Source organism: Poecilia reticulata, chromosome 22, assembly GCF_904066995.2.
Source record: "Poecilia reticulata chromosome 22, P_reticulata-male-v2, whole genome shotgun sequence".
Lineage (NCBI taxonomy): Eukaryota > Metazoa > Chordata > Actinopteri > Cyprinodontiformes > Poeciliidae > Poecilia > Poecilia reticulata.
The window spans coordinates 23054029-23070966 of record NC_088851.1 but is presented as its reverse complement, the minus strand read 5'-3'; the positions used below and the strand labels follow the sequence as shown (position 1 = coordinate 23070966).

The 16938-nt window shown below is 42.3% G+C and overlaps 1 protein-coding gene and 1 long non-coding RNA gene across 6 annotated transcripts in view; one reads left to right on the top strand and one right to left on the bottom strand.

Moving 5' to 3' along the window:
- Positions 1–16938, top strand: part of bahd1 (bromo adjacent homology domain containing 1) — a 35396-nt gene that overhangs the window by 7519 nt on the left and 10939 nt on the right. For 3 of the 4 annotated variants that reach the window (XM_008399998.2, XM_008400001.2, XM_008399999.2), the window contains one exon: positions 15104–16688. In XM_008399998.2, the coding sequence (XP_008398220.1) occupies positions 15185–16688 (1504 nt within the window). In that variant the 5' untranslated portion in view covers positions 15104–15184. Of the gene's footprint in view, positions 1–10076; positions 10217–15103; positions 16689–16938 lie in introns of those variants that run through there. The other variant, XM_008400002.3, reaches the window with a different exon arrangement.
- On the bottom strand, positions 9576–15671 carry LOC103458879 (uncharacterized). 2 transcript variants are annotated; one of them, XR_532635.3, is made up of 3 exons: positions 15582–15671; positions 10794–10871; positions 9576–10696 (listed from the first exon to the last, which is right to left on the bottom strand). It is a non-coding gene; the product is annotated as an uncharacterized LOC103458879 (long non-coding RNA). The 2 variants fall into 2 exon arrangements; XR_014085820.1 differs by lacking the exon at positions 10794–10871 and having other exon boundaries at positions 15582–15669.

Here is a 16938-nt window from a genome sequence, read left to right as displayed (position 1 = left end):
TACTCCTCCTTTGTTCCTTTTCCTCTTTTATGCCGTTGTATTGGCGTGTTGATTCTACATTGGTGCAGTAAATGTGATTTGTTTCTTTTTTAAATACTACTTGTCGTTTAAACAAACACAATATAACTAACCTTCAAACGGTACACAGGAGCAAACTGTGTGGAGACCAACGGAGACATGTTTACACCTGATGTTTACATCCATTCGGGTAATTAAACCAGGAATGAACAGATAGAGGTGGATGTTGGTTCAAAAGCTGACTGCGACGTTTCTCAGCAAAAATGTGCTGCAACAGACCAGCTGCTAAAATCAATCAACTTCACTTCAGATTTAGTTAACGTTGTAGCAGATACGCCTCGGATGACACAGAAAAATCTAAATAAAATTAAGTTCTTAATGTTTTTTAATTTAGAAAATATGTAGAAATATTATCTGAATATTCAAGTTGTCAGTTTATTTATGGCTACAACTCCAAAGAGAACCATTTGTTCAAAATGTGAAAATCAGTGAAAATCCACATTTCCGAATGACTTGATTTTAATACCTACATTTTCATTTAAGTTGTCTCCCTTAAATTTCATTCATTTAGATATTAACATTATCTAAACCATAAAATATGCATGTTCAGCGTTTTGATGCTGAAAATTAGCAGCGATGCTAACCAAGGTTAGCTAAAATGTAATCAGTAGCATGTGGGCTATCACTAGCATGTTGTGTAACATTGATTTACTCCATTCAGGATGGTAAACTTAGCTATCATTTCAAATATTAGCTGAAATGCTTATTTTAGCTACAAGGCTAATGCTAGCACGTTGACACAACATGCTAGCTGTTGTGTCAAAAACTAGCATGTTGACCACCAGTAGGACGTGGGTTATCACAAGCATGCTGATGTACATTGACTTACTCCATTCAGCATGCTAAATGTTACAAATACACAAAAATTAACTAAAATACTTATTTAGTTGTAAGACTAACATTAGCATGAGGGCTATCACTAGCATGTGAGCAACTAGCATGTTGATACTACCAGAAGGATGTGGGTTATCACAAGCATGTTGACTTACTGAATTCAATATGCTAACTGTTTCTAATATATAAAAAAATGACCTAAATTATTTTAGCTCTAAGGCTAATGTTAGCATGAGGGCTATCATGTTGAGCGACTAGCATGTTTCCTCCTTTGCTATGGCAAGCCCCAGTTAAAATGGATTGACTTAATTTTATAAGGTCGGCAGCACAAAGTTAATGGAGTGTCTAAGTAATCTCGTAAACTTTTATTTATGTGAAAGTGTAGCTGATATAGCTTCACAAATCTCATTTAGCAGCTTTAAAAATACTCAAACGTTGGCTTTGTGTTTTCTACCAGCTGATCGTTAACCCTTGGCTGTTTTCTCTTTGGCTGCTGTGGTTCATAAAGACCTCACAGCATTTAAATCTGTGTCCATCATTACCTAACTTGAAATACTTCGGAGTGCCTTTGGGATATGTTAAAAACTTTTATGAGCAGTCTCATTTCCTCAATCTGATGCTTGAATGTTTAATTGGTGCGATCCTAATAAAACATATAGTCCCTCTCCAAACATAAAAGCACTTGTAATGTTTTTTCTTTTTGGCTTTATGATTCCATGTTTTCCCTCTACTTAAGAAAAAAGCGTAAAGGGTGATGATCCAGTTTTTATAAGCTGCCAGGGGCCGAGTCGCTGGTTAATGATATCTCATCACGAGTGGTCACTTGAGACGTATGTGAAGACGCAGGTTCACTGCAGCTTCACGACAAGCAGCTGAGGGCGATAAAGACTCACACCCCGACTTTATGGGATTAAGTTGTTTACTGCTGAATGATTCATCAACCTAGAAACATGCTGCTTTTATGACTTAAAATGAGTTCATGGCCTTTTGTTGAAACCCCTCTGGCTTCTGTCTGAAGATTAGTTTTACACTGCAGCGAGCAGAACAGCTACAAAATAAAAACGGTTTGATTTTTAAATCCTCACTACACTCTAGTTCGTCTTCCTAGACGGTACGATTTGTTTGGGGAGGTGTGAATGCGAAATTAAACTCTGGTCCGCCTAAAAACCTCGGGTAAGACCCCTCCAAAAGCAGGAAGTGGACTACAGCGCAGGGCATTCTGGGTAAAAACAACCAAAACAAACGTGCCAGTCTATCGCAAAAGAAAACCTATAAATCCTAAAATCTGACGTTTACATTTCGTGAAGAAGATAGTTGCGTTCAATGTCTTCATCTGGGGTTTTTCTGTCATTTCTTTAAGAGGTTCTTAGTGCAGCGCCACCACAGGCGAGGAGGGGAAACAGCATATTAGTGTTAGTAAATTTCTGCCAAAAATCCCAGGAAATTGTTTGAGAAAAAAATAAGGTTTAAAAAGTCAACATTTTGGTAGAACATGACATTTTCATGTTTTTCTAGAACATTTCTGAGATTAATCTAAAGATTTCTGAGTTTGTTGGTGGCAGTTTATTCTTGCTTTTATCTATTTCTGTCTATAATGGTTATAAAAAACCGTGGTAGAAATGGCTCCTTGTCTTTTACCAAAGACAAATCAGAAATCCTACCACTGCAAAAATTTGACTCCACTTCATTTTTGTTTACATTTTGTGTAGGAGGAAGTTGATCTCATGTCTTCTTCAGAGGTTTTAGTGTAATTTTCTTCAGTCATTCTTGGTGCAGCGCCACCACAGGCCAGGGGGGGGAACAGGTTTATAAACGTATGACCAAGAATTGGGACCGTTGCACAAATTGGAAAAAACAATTACTAAATTTCTGCCAAAAAACTCTCAGAAATTTTCTAGAAAAAACAAGAAAATTTCTTAGTTTGAGAAGTCAAAATTTTACTCGAAAGTATAAGGAGGAGAACAGATTTTTCATTTAAAAAATGTGATCAAATTTACCAAAAAAGTCTGAATTTTCATTCATATCTCCAATCAACTATTATTTTCTAACACCTCACATTTAAAACTTCCTATTCAGCTAAAAAAAAGTCCCCAAATATGCATTTATTTACTTCTGTTTTTATTCTTTCCCTGGTTTTGATCTGTCGAGACCTGAAGTTGTTTGGACTGAAAGAACCGAAGCGCCGACTTTTCAGGCAGCGACGAGCCGAGAGGAAGATCAATAAAATAGCCCGGCGTTATTTCTCTCTGTCTGATGTTATCTCTCCACCTCCGAAATGAAAAATTCATCATCGTCAGTAAACATCTCCTCACGTCAGAGTTCCTGGGGGAAAGGACTTGTCAGATACAAACAGAAGATAAATGCAGGACATTTTGGAGATATCTGATGTCAGTTCCTACAAAACGCAGTGAACAAATTCATCTGTGTTTTCTTTAGGTGAGGAGTCTCTGAGGAGTTTAGCTCATAGTCAGAGGAAATTCACCTGAACACGAGTCACAGCCTTGAAAACAAATAGACAGCGCTCTAAAGGAAAATGTTATTTCCAGAAATAAAGGTCAGATCTGGGATCAGTTTTTCTTCTTTTGCTCTTTTTATTTCAGAGTCTTTCCTCTGAAATAAGAGCTGCTAGAAAACTATCTGCTCTCTTTAATGGGAACGTTGGAAACCAGTAAAGTTTTGTAGGAGTTTCCACATTTCCAGCCCTCTGCAGCATTTCATGATCTATTTATACATCTGTTCTTCTATCGCTCCTCCTTTTTTCACCCATCCATCTTCTTCTTTTAAACCATCTATCCATCAATCCATTGAAAATGTTAAACTCTCAGCTAAACTCAGTTTCCTTTTGATCTTTCTGATCCTGAGCAGATCGTTTGGATCATTATTGTGAGCTTCAGCCAGCAGGAAGATCAGCTTCCTGTAGCTTTTGGTTGTTTTATGTTTTCTAAAGCTTTCTGCAGCTTCCTCCAGCTCTTTACAACTTTCTGCAGCGTTCAATATATTTTTAGAGCTTTCTGCAGCTTTCAGCAGCTTTCTACATATTTTTACAACTTTCTGCAGCTTTGTGCAGCTTTTGACAGCTTTCTACAATTTTCTGCAGCCTTCGACAGCTCCCTGTACCTTTTTAGAAGCTCTCAGTAGCTTCCTGCAGCTTTCAACAGCTTTCTACAACTTTCTGCAGCCTTTCGACCAGCTCCCTGTACCTTTTTAGAAGCTCTCAGTAGCTTCCTGCAGCTTTCAACAGCTTTCTACAACTTTCTGCAGCCTTTCGACCAGCTCCCTGTACCTTTTTAGAAGCTCTCAGTAGCTTCCTGCAGCTTTCAACAGCTTTCTACAACTTTCTGCAGCCTTTCGACCAGCTCCCTGTACCTTTTTAGAAGCTTTCAGCAGCTTCCTGCAGCTTTCAACAGCTTTCTAAAACTTTCTGCAGCCTTTCGACCAGCTCCCTGTACCTTTTTAGAAGCTCTCAGTAGCTTCCTGCAGCTTTCAACAGCTTTCTACAACTTTCTGCAGCCTTTCGACCAGCTCCCTGTACCTTTTTAGAAGCTCTCAGTAGCTTCCTGCAGCTTTCAACAGCTTTCTACAACTTTCTGCAGCCTTTCGACCAGCTCCCTGTACCATTTTAGAAGCTTTCAACAGCTTCCTGCAGCTTTCTATAACTTTCTGCAGCCTTCGACAGCTCCCTGTACATTTTTAGAAGCTCTCAGTAGCTTCCTGCAGCTTTCAACAGCTTTTCACAACTTTCTGCAGCCTTCGACAGCTCCCTGTACCTTTTTAGAAGCTTTCAGCAGCTTCCTGCAGCTTCCTACAACTTTCTGCAGCCTTCGACAGCTCCCTGTACCTTTTTAGAAGCTTTCAGCAGTTTCCTGCAGCTTTCAACAGCTTTCTACAACTTTCTGCAGCCTTCTACCAGCTCCCTGTACCTTTTCAGCAGCTTTCTGCAGCTTTCAACTGCTTTCTACAACTTTCTGCAGCCTTCAACCAGCTCCCTGTACCTTTTCAGCAGCTTTCAACAGCTTTCTACAATTTTCTGCAGCCTTCTACCAGCTCCCTGTACCTTTTCAGCAGCTTTCAGCAGCTTTCTGCAGCTTTCTATAACTTTCTGCAGCCTTCGACAGCTCCCTGTACATTTTTAGAAGCTCTCAGTAGCTTCCTGCAGCTTTCAACAGCTTTCTACAACTTTCTGCAGCCTTTCGACCAGCTCCCTGTACCTTTTTAGAAGCTCTCAGTAGCTTCCTGCAGCTTTCAACAGCTTTCTACAACTTTCTGCAGCCTTTCGACCAGCTCCCTGTACCTTTTTAGAAGCTTTCAGCAGCTTCCTGCAGCTTTCAACAGCTTTCTAAAACTTTCTGCAGCCTTTCGACCAGCTCCCTGTACCTTTTTAGAAGCTCTCAGCAGCTTCCTGCAGCTTTCAACAGCTTTCTACAACTTTCTGCAGCCTTTCGACCAGCTCCCTGTACCTTTTTAGAAGCTTTCAGCAGCTTCCTGCAGCTTTCAACAGCTTTCTAAAACTTTCTGCAGCCTTTCGACCAGCTCCCTGTACCTTTTTAGAAGCTCTCAGTAGCTTCCTGCAGCTTTCAACAGCTTTCTACAACTTTCTGCAGCCTTTCGACCAGCTCCCTGTACGTTTTTAGAAGCTTTCAGCAGCTTTCTGCAGCTTTCAACAGCTTTCTACAACTTTCTGCAGCTTTTGACAGCTCCCTGTACCATTTTAGAAGCTTTCAACAGCTTCCTGCAGCTTTCTATAACTTTCTGCAGCCTTCGACAGCTCCCTGTACATTTTTAGAAGCTCTCAGTAGCTTCCTGCAGCTTTCAACAGCTTTTCACAACTTTCTGCAGCCTTCGACAGCTCCCTGTACCTTTTTAGAAGCTTTCAGCAGCTTCCTGCAGCTTCCTACAACTTTCTGCAGCCTTCGACAGCTCCCTGTACCTTTTTAGAAGCTTTCAGCAGTTTCCTGCAGCTTTCAACAGCTTTCTACAACTTTCTGCAGCCTTCTACCAGCTCCCTGTACCTTTTCAGCAGCTTTCTGCAGCTTTCAACTGCTTTCTACAACTTTCTGCAGCCTTCAACCAGCTCCCTGTACCTTTTCAGCAGCTTTCAACAGCTTTCTACAATTTTCTGCAGCCTTCTACCAGCTCCCTGTACCTTTTCAGCAGCTTTCAGCAGCTTTCTGCAGCTTTCTATAACTTTCTGCAGCCTTCGACAGCTCCCTGTACATTTTTAGAAGCTCTCAGCAGCTTCCTGCAGCTTTCAACAGCTTTCTACAACTTTCTGCAGCCTTCTACCAGCTCCCTGTACCTTTTCAGCAGCTTTCAGCAGCTTTCTGCAGCTTTCTATAACTTTCTGCAGCCTTCGACAGCTCCCTGTACATTTTTAGAAGCTCTCAGTAGCTTCCTGCAGCTTTCAACAGCTTTCTACAACTTTCTGCAGCCTTTCGACCAGCTCCCTGTACCTTTTTAGAAGCTCTCAGTAGCTTCCTGCAGCTTTCAACAGCTTTCTACAACTTTCTGCAGCCTTTCGACCAGCTCCCTGTACCTTTTTAGAAGCTTTCAGCAGCTTCCTGCAGCTTTCAACAGCTTTCTAAAACTTTCTGCAGCCTTTCGACCAGCTCCCTGTACCTTTTTAGAAGCTCTCAGCAGCTTCCTGCAGCTTTCAACAGCTTTCTACAACTTTCTGCAGCCTTTCGACCAGCTCCCTGTACCTTTTTAGAAGCTTTCAGCAGCTTCCTGCAGCTTTCAACAGCTTTCTAAAACTTTCTGCAGCCTTTCGACCAGCTCCCTGTACCTTTTTAGAAGCTCTCAGTAGCTTCCTGCAGCTTTCAACAGCTTTCTACAACTTTCTGCAGCCTTTCGACCAGCTCCCTGTACCTTTTTAGAAGCTCTCAGTAGCTTCCTGCAGCTTTCAACAGCTTTCTACAACTTTCTGCAGCCTTTCGACCAGCTCCCTGTACGTTTTTAGAAGCTTTCAGCAGCTTTCTGCAGCTTTCAACAGCTTTCTACAACTTTCTGCAGCTTTTGACAGCTCCCTGTACCATTTTAGAAGCTTTCAACAGCTTCCTGCAGCTTTCTATAACTTTCTGCAGCCTTCGACAGCTCCCTGTACATTTTTAGAAGCTCTCAGTAGCTTCCTGCAGCTTTCAACAGCTTTTCACAACTTTCTGCAGCCTTCGACAGCTCCCTGTACCTTTTTAGAAGCTTTCAGCAGCTTCCTGCAGCTTCCTACAACTTTCTGCAGCCTTCGACAGCTCCCTGTACCTTTTTAGAAGCTTTCAGCAGTTTCCTGCAGCTTTCAACAGCTTTCTACAACTTTCTGCAGCCTTCTACCAGCTCCCTGTACCTTTTCAGCAGCTTTCTGCAGCTTTCAACTGCTTTCTACAACTTTCTGCAGCCTTCAACCAGCTCCCTGTACCTTTTCAGCAGCTTTCAACAGCTTTCTACAATTTTCTGCAGCCTTCTACCAGCTCCCTGTACCTTTTCAGCAGCTTTCTGCAGCTTTCTATAACTTTCTGCAGCCTTCGACAGCTCCCTGTACATTTTTAGAAGCTCTCAGCAGCTTCCTGCAGCTTTCAACAGCTTTCTACAACTTTCTGCAGCCTTCGACAGCTCCCTGTACCTTTTTAGAAGCTTTCAGCAGCTTCCTGCAACTTTCTGCAGCCTTCGACCAGCTCCCTGTACCTTTTCAGAAGCTTTCAGCAGCTTTCTGCAGCTTTCAACAGCTTTCTATAACGTTCTGCAGCCTTCGACAGCTCCCTGTACCTTTTAGAAGCTCTCAGCAGCTTCCTGCAGCTTTCAACAGCTTTCTACAACTTTCTGCAGCTTTTGACAGCTCCCTGTACCTTTTTAGAAGCTTTCAACAGCTTCCTTCAGCTTTCTATAACTTTCTGCAGCCTTCGACAGCTCCCTGTACCTTTTTAGAAGCTTTCAGCAGCTTTTTACAGCTTCCCGTAGCTTCATGCAGCTTTCTAACGCTTTCAGCAGCTTCCAGCAGCTTCCTGTATAGTTCCGCAGCTTCCAGTAGCGTGTGGCCGTGTGTTTGTTGCAGCGCAGGTCAGCCCTCGGCAGCCTGTCCTTTCCTCTCGCTCCCCCAGCGTTCACGCCTCATTAACTCAACACACTCGGCTCCTTTACCGCTGTTAATTACACATCGTAAAGCTCATATTGATAAGGGCAATCAGCGTTTACACCAATTAAGCTCAATTCTGACGGCACGCCAACATGGCGCCACTGACTACATCAGTGTGTTTTAAGCTGAAAAAAATGACCTTTAAGTGGTGAAACTATTCAAACAGCTTGAGTGAGTCAATGAGCTGAGAGTTTTATCAACGCTATGTTGCACATTAGCACTGGGTTTTATATGTTTTGTGGAAAAATATCAGAAAATAAAAGACTAATTGCTCATAATTGGACTAAATGCGTCATTAGGAGCAGAGGATGCAGTAAATGAGCCTAATCTAAAGGGACACATCTCTCCATGTTCTGCTGTCAGCGACATGAGATTATTAGTGATTGTCTCTACATATATTTATCTCAGTACTAGTGAAGTAGACAGAGATGAGGTTGTTTGCAGGAATGAAGGAAACAAAGCTGCTAATTAGTAATGCTCGTTAGGAGCAAATAAACAGCTGCTAATTAACCGGGGAAGCTTCAGGAGCAGCACCTATAATCAGGCGAGGAGCAGCTGCGGTTTAAACTTTACAAGCTCCTTACTGCCTAAGTTTAGACAGGAAAACGTTCAGTGAAGAGCTCCTGTGTGCAGAGTTGGCACTTTCTGCGTTGCTAAGTCAGTTTTTGCAACATCTGTTGTTTCTCCACCGAACGTGAGGGAAATGGCAGGATGCTGCTGGTGCCAGGCCTGGGTGTGGATGTCTTACGCTGTTAACAAAATGTCGTTTTCGACAAGTTGAACGTAAAATCCGCCTGCAAATAAAAGAGTTTTCTTTAAGTTTTTAACGGTTTCTCATCCCTGAAATTGACAAGCTGCTAAAGAAGACAGAAAGCAGTTCAACGCACCTCAGTTTTCAGCTTTTTTTATTTCTATCTGTCATAAATATAAGCTATAGTATAACTAAGATGCTAGCCTCGTTAACTTGTGTATTGTAAATTCAGCTTGTCTTACTTTCAAATAGTTAAAATACTATGGCACTTAAATACCACGCTGCATTTTAAAATCCAAATAATTTTAGTTTTCTGCACCTGTGAGGTTAAAATCCATATCCACAATAACACAGATAAAATGTAAGCTATTCACAAATGATGCTAATGATAGCAGCAATGATGAAGCAATTGGTGTTGACTTGTTGGTGTGGAGGGGCCCAAATGAAAATCTGCTTAGGGTCCAGAAAAGGCTTGGGCCGGCCCTGGACATGTATGAAGATATTATATTTAATGGAATCTGAGAACTACCTTTCTGATGTTTTATATTATTGTGGCTTTAGGAACAAACAAACATTTTCCATTACAAATGTGCGCAAATCTTTGTTTCTATTCTGCAAATGTAGAGAAAACACAATTTTGCAACTGCAGCTAAATAAGAAATGAAATGACATGTAAATAAACTTGTTCATAGATAAATCATTAGCAAAGGTGCTAATGCTCATCATCTATCAGCCATCAGAGAAGACGGTAGGATTTTATTCAGGCATGTACAAAACACTTATACGTTTACATTTTCCACACAACTTTTTATTTAAAAAATCCCATAAGAAAACAAACGGTTTTCCTCCTACTACTTCCTGTTGTCTTCTTTTGCGTTTTCGACAGTAGTAACATCCGGCTGTTGATCACGTGACTCCTTTGACGCTGAAAGTGTTTCAAAAATAAAACTGCAATGGAAGCTCGAAAAACTTTAGATTTTATTTGTGCTTCAATTTAACGAATTTATTTTTCGTAATTTCCATTTTTGCAATTTTATGAAACGCAGCTACGGACTTCTTGTTTCTCGCGTGATCACTTCCTAGCGGAAAGTTTGCTGACTGTTGGCTTAAAATAGACCCATTCCAGCAGATCAGCAAAACCACACTCTGAAAATGTGCTGCTGAGAGTGAAATCCGTGGGTGACGGCTCGGTCCAGAGGGACCAGTACGCGGGGTTCGGAGGGATGTCCCGGCGCACGCATGTGAACGCAGACAGCGCATGAATATTATCTCCAGCATGCCGCTTCGGAAGTAGGTCACCGCTCCGCCGATCCGTGCACATGTCTGCAGCTGCTGCGGGCTGCTCGCTCCGTGGATCGCCGTCCGCCTCGCTCCGGGTCCGAGCCGAGGTTCGGAACTGAAGACGGGCTGGGTCACCCGGCGGGACGCAGGAGGTAATCGGCTTGAATTCGGTCCCAGCTGGAGATGATCGCGGTCTGCTGCAACAACTCTGCTGTAATCCGAGCTGCTGCTGCTGCTGGTTCCGCTAGTACCGAGCGGTTTACTCCCTCAAGTCCGTCGGAACCGAGATGTTTCGGGTGTTTTACCCCCCTTTCTGCTTTTCTGATACTTCTCCTGTAACGTCCTGCATGCTGTCAGATTGACAACTACACGCTCTTTCCGAGGCGAGTCTCTTTATTTCTTTATGGTCTCAGGCTTGTGATTTAAACGTTTTGCTCGGTGTGATTCGGATTCCTGCGTGGACGTGGGTGTGTTTGTGACTGGCTGGAGCGTGGAGGATGGCGGTTGGTGTTGCTGAACTGCTGATCCGCTCCAGAAAAGTGGAGATATGGGCTCGGATTCCTGCAGCCTCGGGGCTTTCTGCTCTCATGGTGACAGCTCTACACCATGTCCTCCCGTCCATCCTCTTCCTCCTGAAGATGAAGCTACAGCCAGTTTAATACGCCATCAACAGAAGAGAGAGAGAGAGCGCCACCTAATTCATCTGTCATTGGGGCTTTATTTACTTACAGTTGCTCTCAGCTTGAGGGTTAATCACCCAAAGAGCTCAATCATGAGCATTTAGGGGTTGCAATTTGCTTTCCGTCCCTAATAAGAGAACCCATTTGTTACAAATGGTTAAAATGTGATGCTAAATGTAAAAAATGCATGTTAATATCATTTTTTAAATAACTGAAGCTTTGTGGTGACTCTACTGACAAAGGTGTATTAGGACCATTAGATGAGAAAAGAAAGGAGGAGCAGATTTCTGCCAAGGAAATTCAGAAATTTGGAGATTAACATCATACATTTTCTGGAAAAATAAAAAAAAATTCTCACCTTGAAAAGAGGAAAATTAGCAAGAAAACATTCAGAAATTTGTAGATTAATCTCAGAAATTTCCTAGAAAAACAAAGAGATTTCTGAGTTTGAAAAGTTGAAAAAATTCTAGCAAAAAAAGCTTGAAATATTGAAGAACGGAGGTATTTGAGAATCCGAAAAAGCTGGAAAATTTCAGAAGTGAAATTTCTTCGACTTTTCAAACTGAAAAAATTCCCCAAGTTTTTCTTTCTGGGAAATTTCAGATTTTTTTTTTCTAGTAAATTTTTGAGTTTTCAAACCCAGAAATATACTTTTTTTTTTTTTTTTTTTACTTTTTGAGATTACTATCAACATTTTTTAGCTTTTCTATGAAATCTTTCAAATCTCAAACTTTTACATTTTTTTTGGCTGAAATTTACTCCTCCTTTATAATTTTTTTTCTATTTACCGTTTCCCTAAAATGCCGGTGTGTGATCGTTCCTCTTTAGGTTTAGTTTCTGTTCAGTTGGATTCACTTGTTGCCAACTGCTGCATTATTAATAAATTAAATTCCTTAAACAAATATGCACCAATAAAACAGAACTTCACTAGAAAGCACAGCTAGAAATCATTTATAAGTTCTGAAATCTGGATATAGTGATGGACCTGAACCTTCAGAGCCACATAAAGACAGTTACAAAGTCAGCCTTCTCTCACCTGAAGAACATTTTCAGGATTAATAAAGTTAAAACTTTAATGAACATTAAACGGTGGTACTGAAAGACATTTTAAATATAAAAAACAAAACAACAAATAAAATAAATTAAGTCTCCAGTTTTTGGTAGAAAGAGAAGGGAAAGAGAAAAACAATAAATCATAAAAATGGAAATTCTTGAGCTCGTTTTAATTTATCATGCAATTAACTGACTTCTTGCTCATTTTGACAGACTAATTAATTAACCACATCTAGTGGTTTAATGTTATGAAATGTGGTTTAGTGCAAAAAAGCTGAAGGTTTTACTGTTGTGCAATATATTTTCTTTTATATGCATAAAACAAAAGCAAATATCCCAACATGTGAATGTGGAATTTGCAGAAACTACAGCAAAATCTGTAGTTGCCGTTTCTGGTTGGTCTCTCCCTGAGCTCCTGTCCTTCAGCTGCACGCTTGTCCTATTCAAATGGAGCAACTTGATTTGATATCCGCAGACAGAAACTCAATGCGAGGCTCCTTCTGTGTGCTTATTACGTGGAAATTAAATTTCGCCCTCATAGATTGTGTTTCATGGTTCACCGAGTTATTCGGCAGTAAGGGCTGAAGACGGGCCAGTGAGATTGTTTGGAAATGTCCACCACAGGCAGTTAAAACGGGTTTGCGTTTGTTTACATGCGTGTCTCTGTGTGTGATCGGGAATAATGTTTATTGGAACAGGCCGCTGCTTTCAAGTGAGAAAGTCTCAGCATTTTCCACTGTGATGGAGAGAAAATATCTGCTGTCTGTTCTGTAATCTTAAAAACGCTCAGGGCAAAGCCTATGCTCATTTTTGGTTTTCAAACCCTTCATTTAGTGTCGCCTGACTGCAAGCTGTCATCATAAAAATACAGCAATTTGCTGCTCAGTTGGTCGGTAAATGAAGTGGTGTGACACTTGAATCCGCTCGCCGGCTGTCAGATGTGTTTTCATGCGTCACAGCAACAGGTTTTCAGCAATAACATGACATTATCCATTTTTATGGGGGCATACTCCGCTGCAAATACAGAAAGGCTTAAGTGCTGAAGGGAAACATTGAAGTGATAAAGCAGAAAAAGTGGACAATGAGAACAGAAACTTATGCAAAATCCACTTTTTGCACGTTTTTGTACGTCCATTTGAGTCTCAGCTGCTTCTAAAAACAGTCAAAGTGCTTAAAAGAAACATCAAGAAGTTTTCAGCAATAAATGAATGTTTTTTGGTGTCTGGAAAATGAGCTGTATCAAAACTCTCCAAACTGCTAAGTTACATTCCATGGGCATTACGCTGTTACCTAGCAACCCCAGCCAAGCCCAACCCCGTTACCTAGCTACCCAAGTAGAGCTCCAGGAAGTTTGGTCAGCTGGTTTTACCGCTGTATGCACTTCTGGAAACAACAGGTGTTTTGTTGTTGACTTGCCATCCGGAAACAAACCGCTGCACTCTTGTTGGTTGTGCAGAAGGCTCCACTTCTACTTTTCAAAGACGTACGTTTTCATGTGTGAGTGTAAAGCTGCCTATTTGGATTTAAAGTGAAAAGAGACCCTAAAACAGCTCATTCTGAAAGAGATCAGATTAATGAAAGCGGATTAGGGCCACTGAAAAACAAATAAATTATGACTTTTTTCTTTCTCAGAATTTTTTCTAAGAGTTTTGACTTTTTTTCATAATTCTGACATTATTCTAAGAATTATTTTTGTCTCAGGATTTTAACTTATTTTCTCAGAATTTTCACTTTTTTGTCAAAATATTTTTTTCTCAGAATTCTGACCTTTTAGAATTTAGATTTTTTTTCCCCTAAGAACTCTCATCTTTCTCAGAATTTCGACTTTTTTTCTAAGAATTACGCTTTTGTCAGAATTCTGACTTTAAGGATTCTGACTTTTTTCTCAGAACTCTTTTCTTTCTGAATTTTGACTTTTCTACAAATTCCTTTTTCCACAGAATTTAGACTTTTTTCTCTGAATTCTGACAATAAGAATTCTGACTTTTAAAATAATTTTCTTTTTTTTTTCTCCAAGACAAAAATTCAAATTCCTTTTATCGGTGGCAGTAATCATCTTCCGTACAACTATAGGCATAATGAAGGGCCTATAGCTTTAAGAACTGAAGTTCTGTTCCCCTCACAGACCGATCATAACCTCTTCAAGGAACCAGATCACCTTTAAGGTTTCTCCATCTTGAATCTAAAGCATTATTGTGAAATCTCGGTGCTTTTCCAGCTAAAGAGCCTCTTCATATGAAAAGACGAGCATGTTGACTGACTTCTCGGAGGTCAAGTGGGATAATTGTGTTGCTCCATGGCAGGAAGAGCGATCCGTCTCCTCCTGCTGCTGCCACACAGAAAGGTCAGCCTCAGCTGAAACATCAGGAGCTGCGAAGGCCTTCGGGTCGGCGCGTTGGGTTCCTTTGTGATCTCAGATAGATGAGTGAATTGCATCAAGAGCTTGGTGGAGCGCTTTCTCCTCTGGAGTTGCCAGAGTCGGTTTGATGTGCGCCACAGCAGCTTGTTGACATGGAAACCGAGGCGGCCGCTGCGCTGATGAGCGTTTCTGCCACCAGTTTTTGTAGAAATGAGCTTCTGGCTTGTTTTTGCTTCCAATGGTGCAGATTTGCTGCTCAAGTTCCAAAATGGCAGAGAATCATCTAAAAATCTGCTGAATTCGAGATAAATGATCCACAAATCTGTGATGAAGAGAGTCTGATTAAACATGTTCATGTGTGAATGTTAGACCCTTCGCCTTTGAGAGGCTGAATGTTTTTAATTTGAACATCAGGATGATTCAGATTACAGATAATTTCATTTTCTGGAAAAATCTGGAATTTGATTCAAGATTTTTTTGTGCAGATGATTAAGGATAGAAAAAAAACATGGAAACTATTTGTTTTTCCAGATTTTATCTTGAATCCCGGTTTCTGAAACATCCATCCATCGTTCTTTTTTATTCATTTGTCCTTTCTTTTTCTCATTTACTCATCCATCATCCCTCTGTCCTCTTATATTTTCCTCCATCTGTCCTTTTTTAGTCCATCTATCCATCCATCTTCTATTTTTCCATCCTTTTTTTCCCCTGCACATCTTTTTAATCCATCCATTTGTCTGTTTGCCCGTCTTCTTGTTTTCCATCCATCCATTCGTCCATCACACACAACCGACTCCTGGAAAGAAGCTAGTTGTGCTAAATTTTCTATTTTACATATTTTTATAATTCTGATGACATTTTGGTAATTTAAAATCTACTCTAACTGGAAAGGCTCACTGCATGTGACTGATTGCTCTCGGTTGAACGTGTGCTGTGTCTCTCCACAGATTAATGCCGACCTGAAGCCATCTGCTGCACAACCTGTGGATGACGAGATTTCGGCACATCTGCTCGCTGATGCTGAGATCATGGTGAAAGCTCAACAGAGCCAGCAGCCGCTGCAGCGCGGGAAACTGCAGAAGAAGAATGCTTGCAAGAAGAAAGGGGAACTCAAACAGAAGGGAAATGTGGGAAAGAATGAGATTATTAAAAAACGAAAGAGGGACGTAAGAGGCTTTTATCACCGGAAGACGACTGGAGGAGTCGGTAAAGGAGATTCCTTCTCCTGTTGCGTTCTGCTGACCCGTCTGGATGAGAAACGAGTCGTCAACAAGGTAAAGAGTGCAAAATATAATCTGCAAAGGAGCGTCAAGGTCAAAAAGAAAAAGCTCTCCGTTTCAAGATCCACCAAATCTGGACTTGTGTCAACTTCCACCGCCAATCAGCAAACTCCAGAACCAAAAAGCAACCAAGAGGACGCCTTACTCATGCTAGCTTCCCCGGTTGTTGAGCCTCGCCGGCGGAGAATGGCCTCCCTGAACGCCGAGGCCGTCAACAGTTTGCTGCTCTACAGAGACGGCTCCATGATGGCCAACCTCACAAAGAAATCTCAACCGTCAGGCGAAGACGCGGACAGGGATCCAAAAGCCAAAAATGTTTCTGCAGGAGGGAAAAGAGCCAAAAAACAGAAGGATCAGGCGGAGAGCATCGACTGGTTGAGTTTGCTAGCACCGACGCCGCGACGTCAAGCAGGCCTCACCGCCGCCACGCTGCTCAAACTCACCGGTTCCCAGTACAAAACCAAACGGCAGAAGAAGACAGAGTCCGGTCAGGGCGGCTCAAACGTTGACCCTGTCTGTGGAGGAACAACGCAGACCAAAACGAGAAGACCGCACGACAAACCAGACGAGCCGCTGAAGCACAGACAACCGGACGCAGAGTTCCCGGCTCCGTCCAAAATGAGCTGCTGCTGCGGTCTGTGTCAGCCGGGCGCCGCGGCGGGGCACGGCTTCCAGCGCGGCTCGTCGCTGGGATTCCCCTTAAAAACAATCAAAGAGGAGCAGATGGAGGCAGAAGTCACTTCCTGCTTTTGCTGCTCCCAAGAGAGATGCGTGGAGTACTGTCACAGACTGGCCCTCTTCCTGGAGGACAAGACCTTTCAGGAGCCGGAGGACGGCTCAATGTCCGACGTGTTCCACCACCACCACCATCACCATCACCACCACCACCACCACCACCACCACCTCCAGTCGCCCCATTCAGTCGCCCACCCCGCCGCCATTACCATCAGCCCGCACACGTACACTTGCTTCCCGGGCTACTACGTCCACTTCACCCATCCGGACGGCCCGCCGTCGCCGATGGCTTTGTGCCCGAGGAGCAGCAAGAGGCCGAAGCTGCACCCCAGCGCCGGTCCACAACCCTCAGGGATCAGACACCCAGTTTACTGCTGCACTTCAGTGGAGGCGTGCTACGGAGAGCCCTGCAGAATCAACGGCTACTCCTATCCCGGTGTGATTCCTGCCATCACCAGAGGGGGGTGCTCTTACACCCCCAAAGACTGCGCCAAATGCAACCAAGGCATCAAAAGAGGTAGGCAGACGTCAGAATGTCAACAATGCATTATCAAAATTTTAGTCTGGATTTAAAGGACCTCAGTGTTTCAGCTGTTTTACAGTTTTCTGGAAGTTTGTTCCGGATTTGTGGTGCATAGGAGCTGAATGCTGCTTCTCCATGTTTGGCTCTGGTTCTGGGGATGCAGAGCAGAACCAGAACCAGAACCAGAAGACCTGTGGGGTCTGGAACGTTGCTATGACAACAGCAGATCTATAAGCCGTTCAGT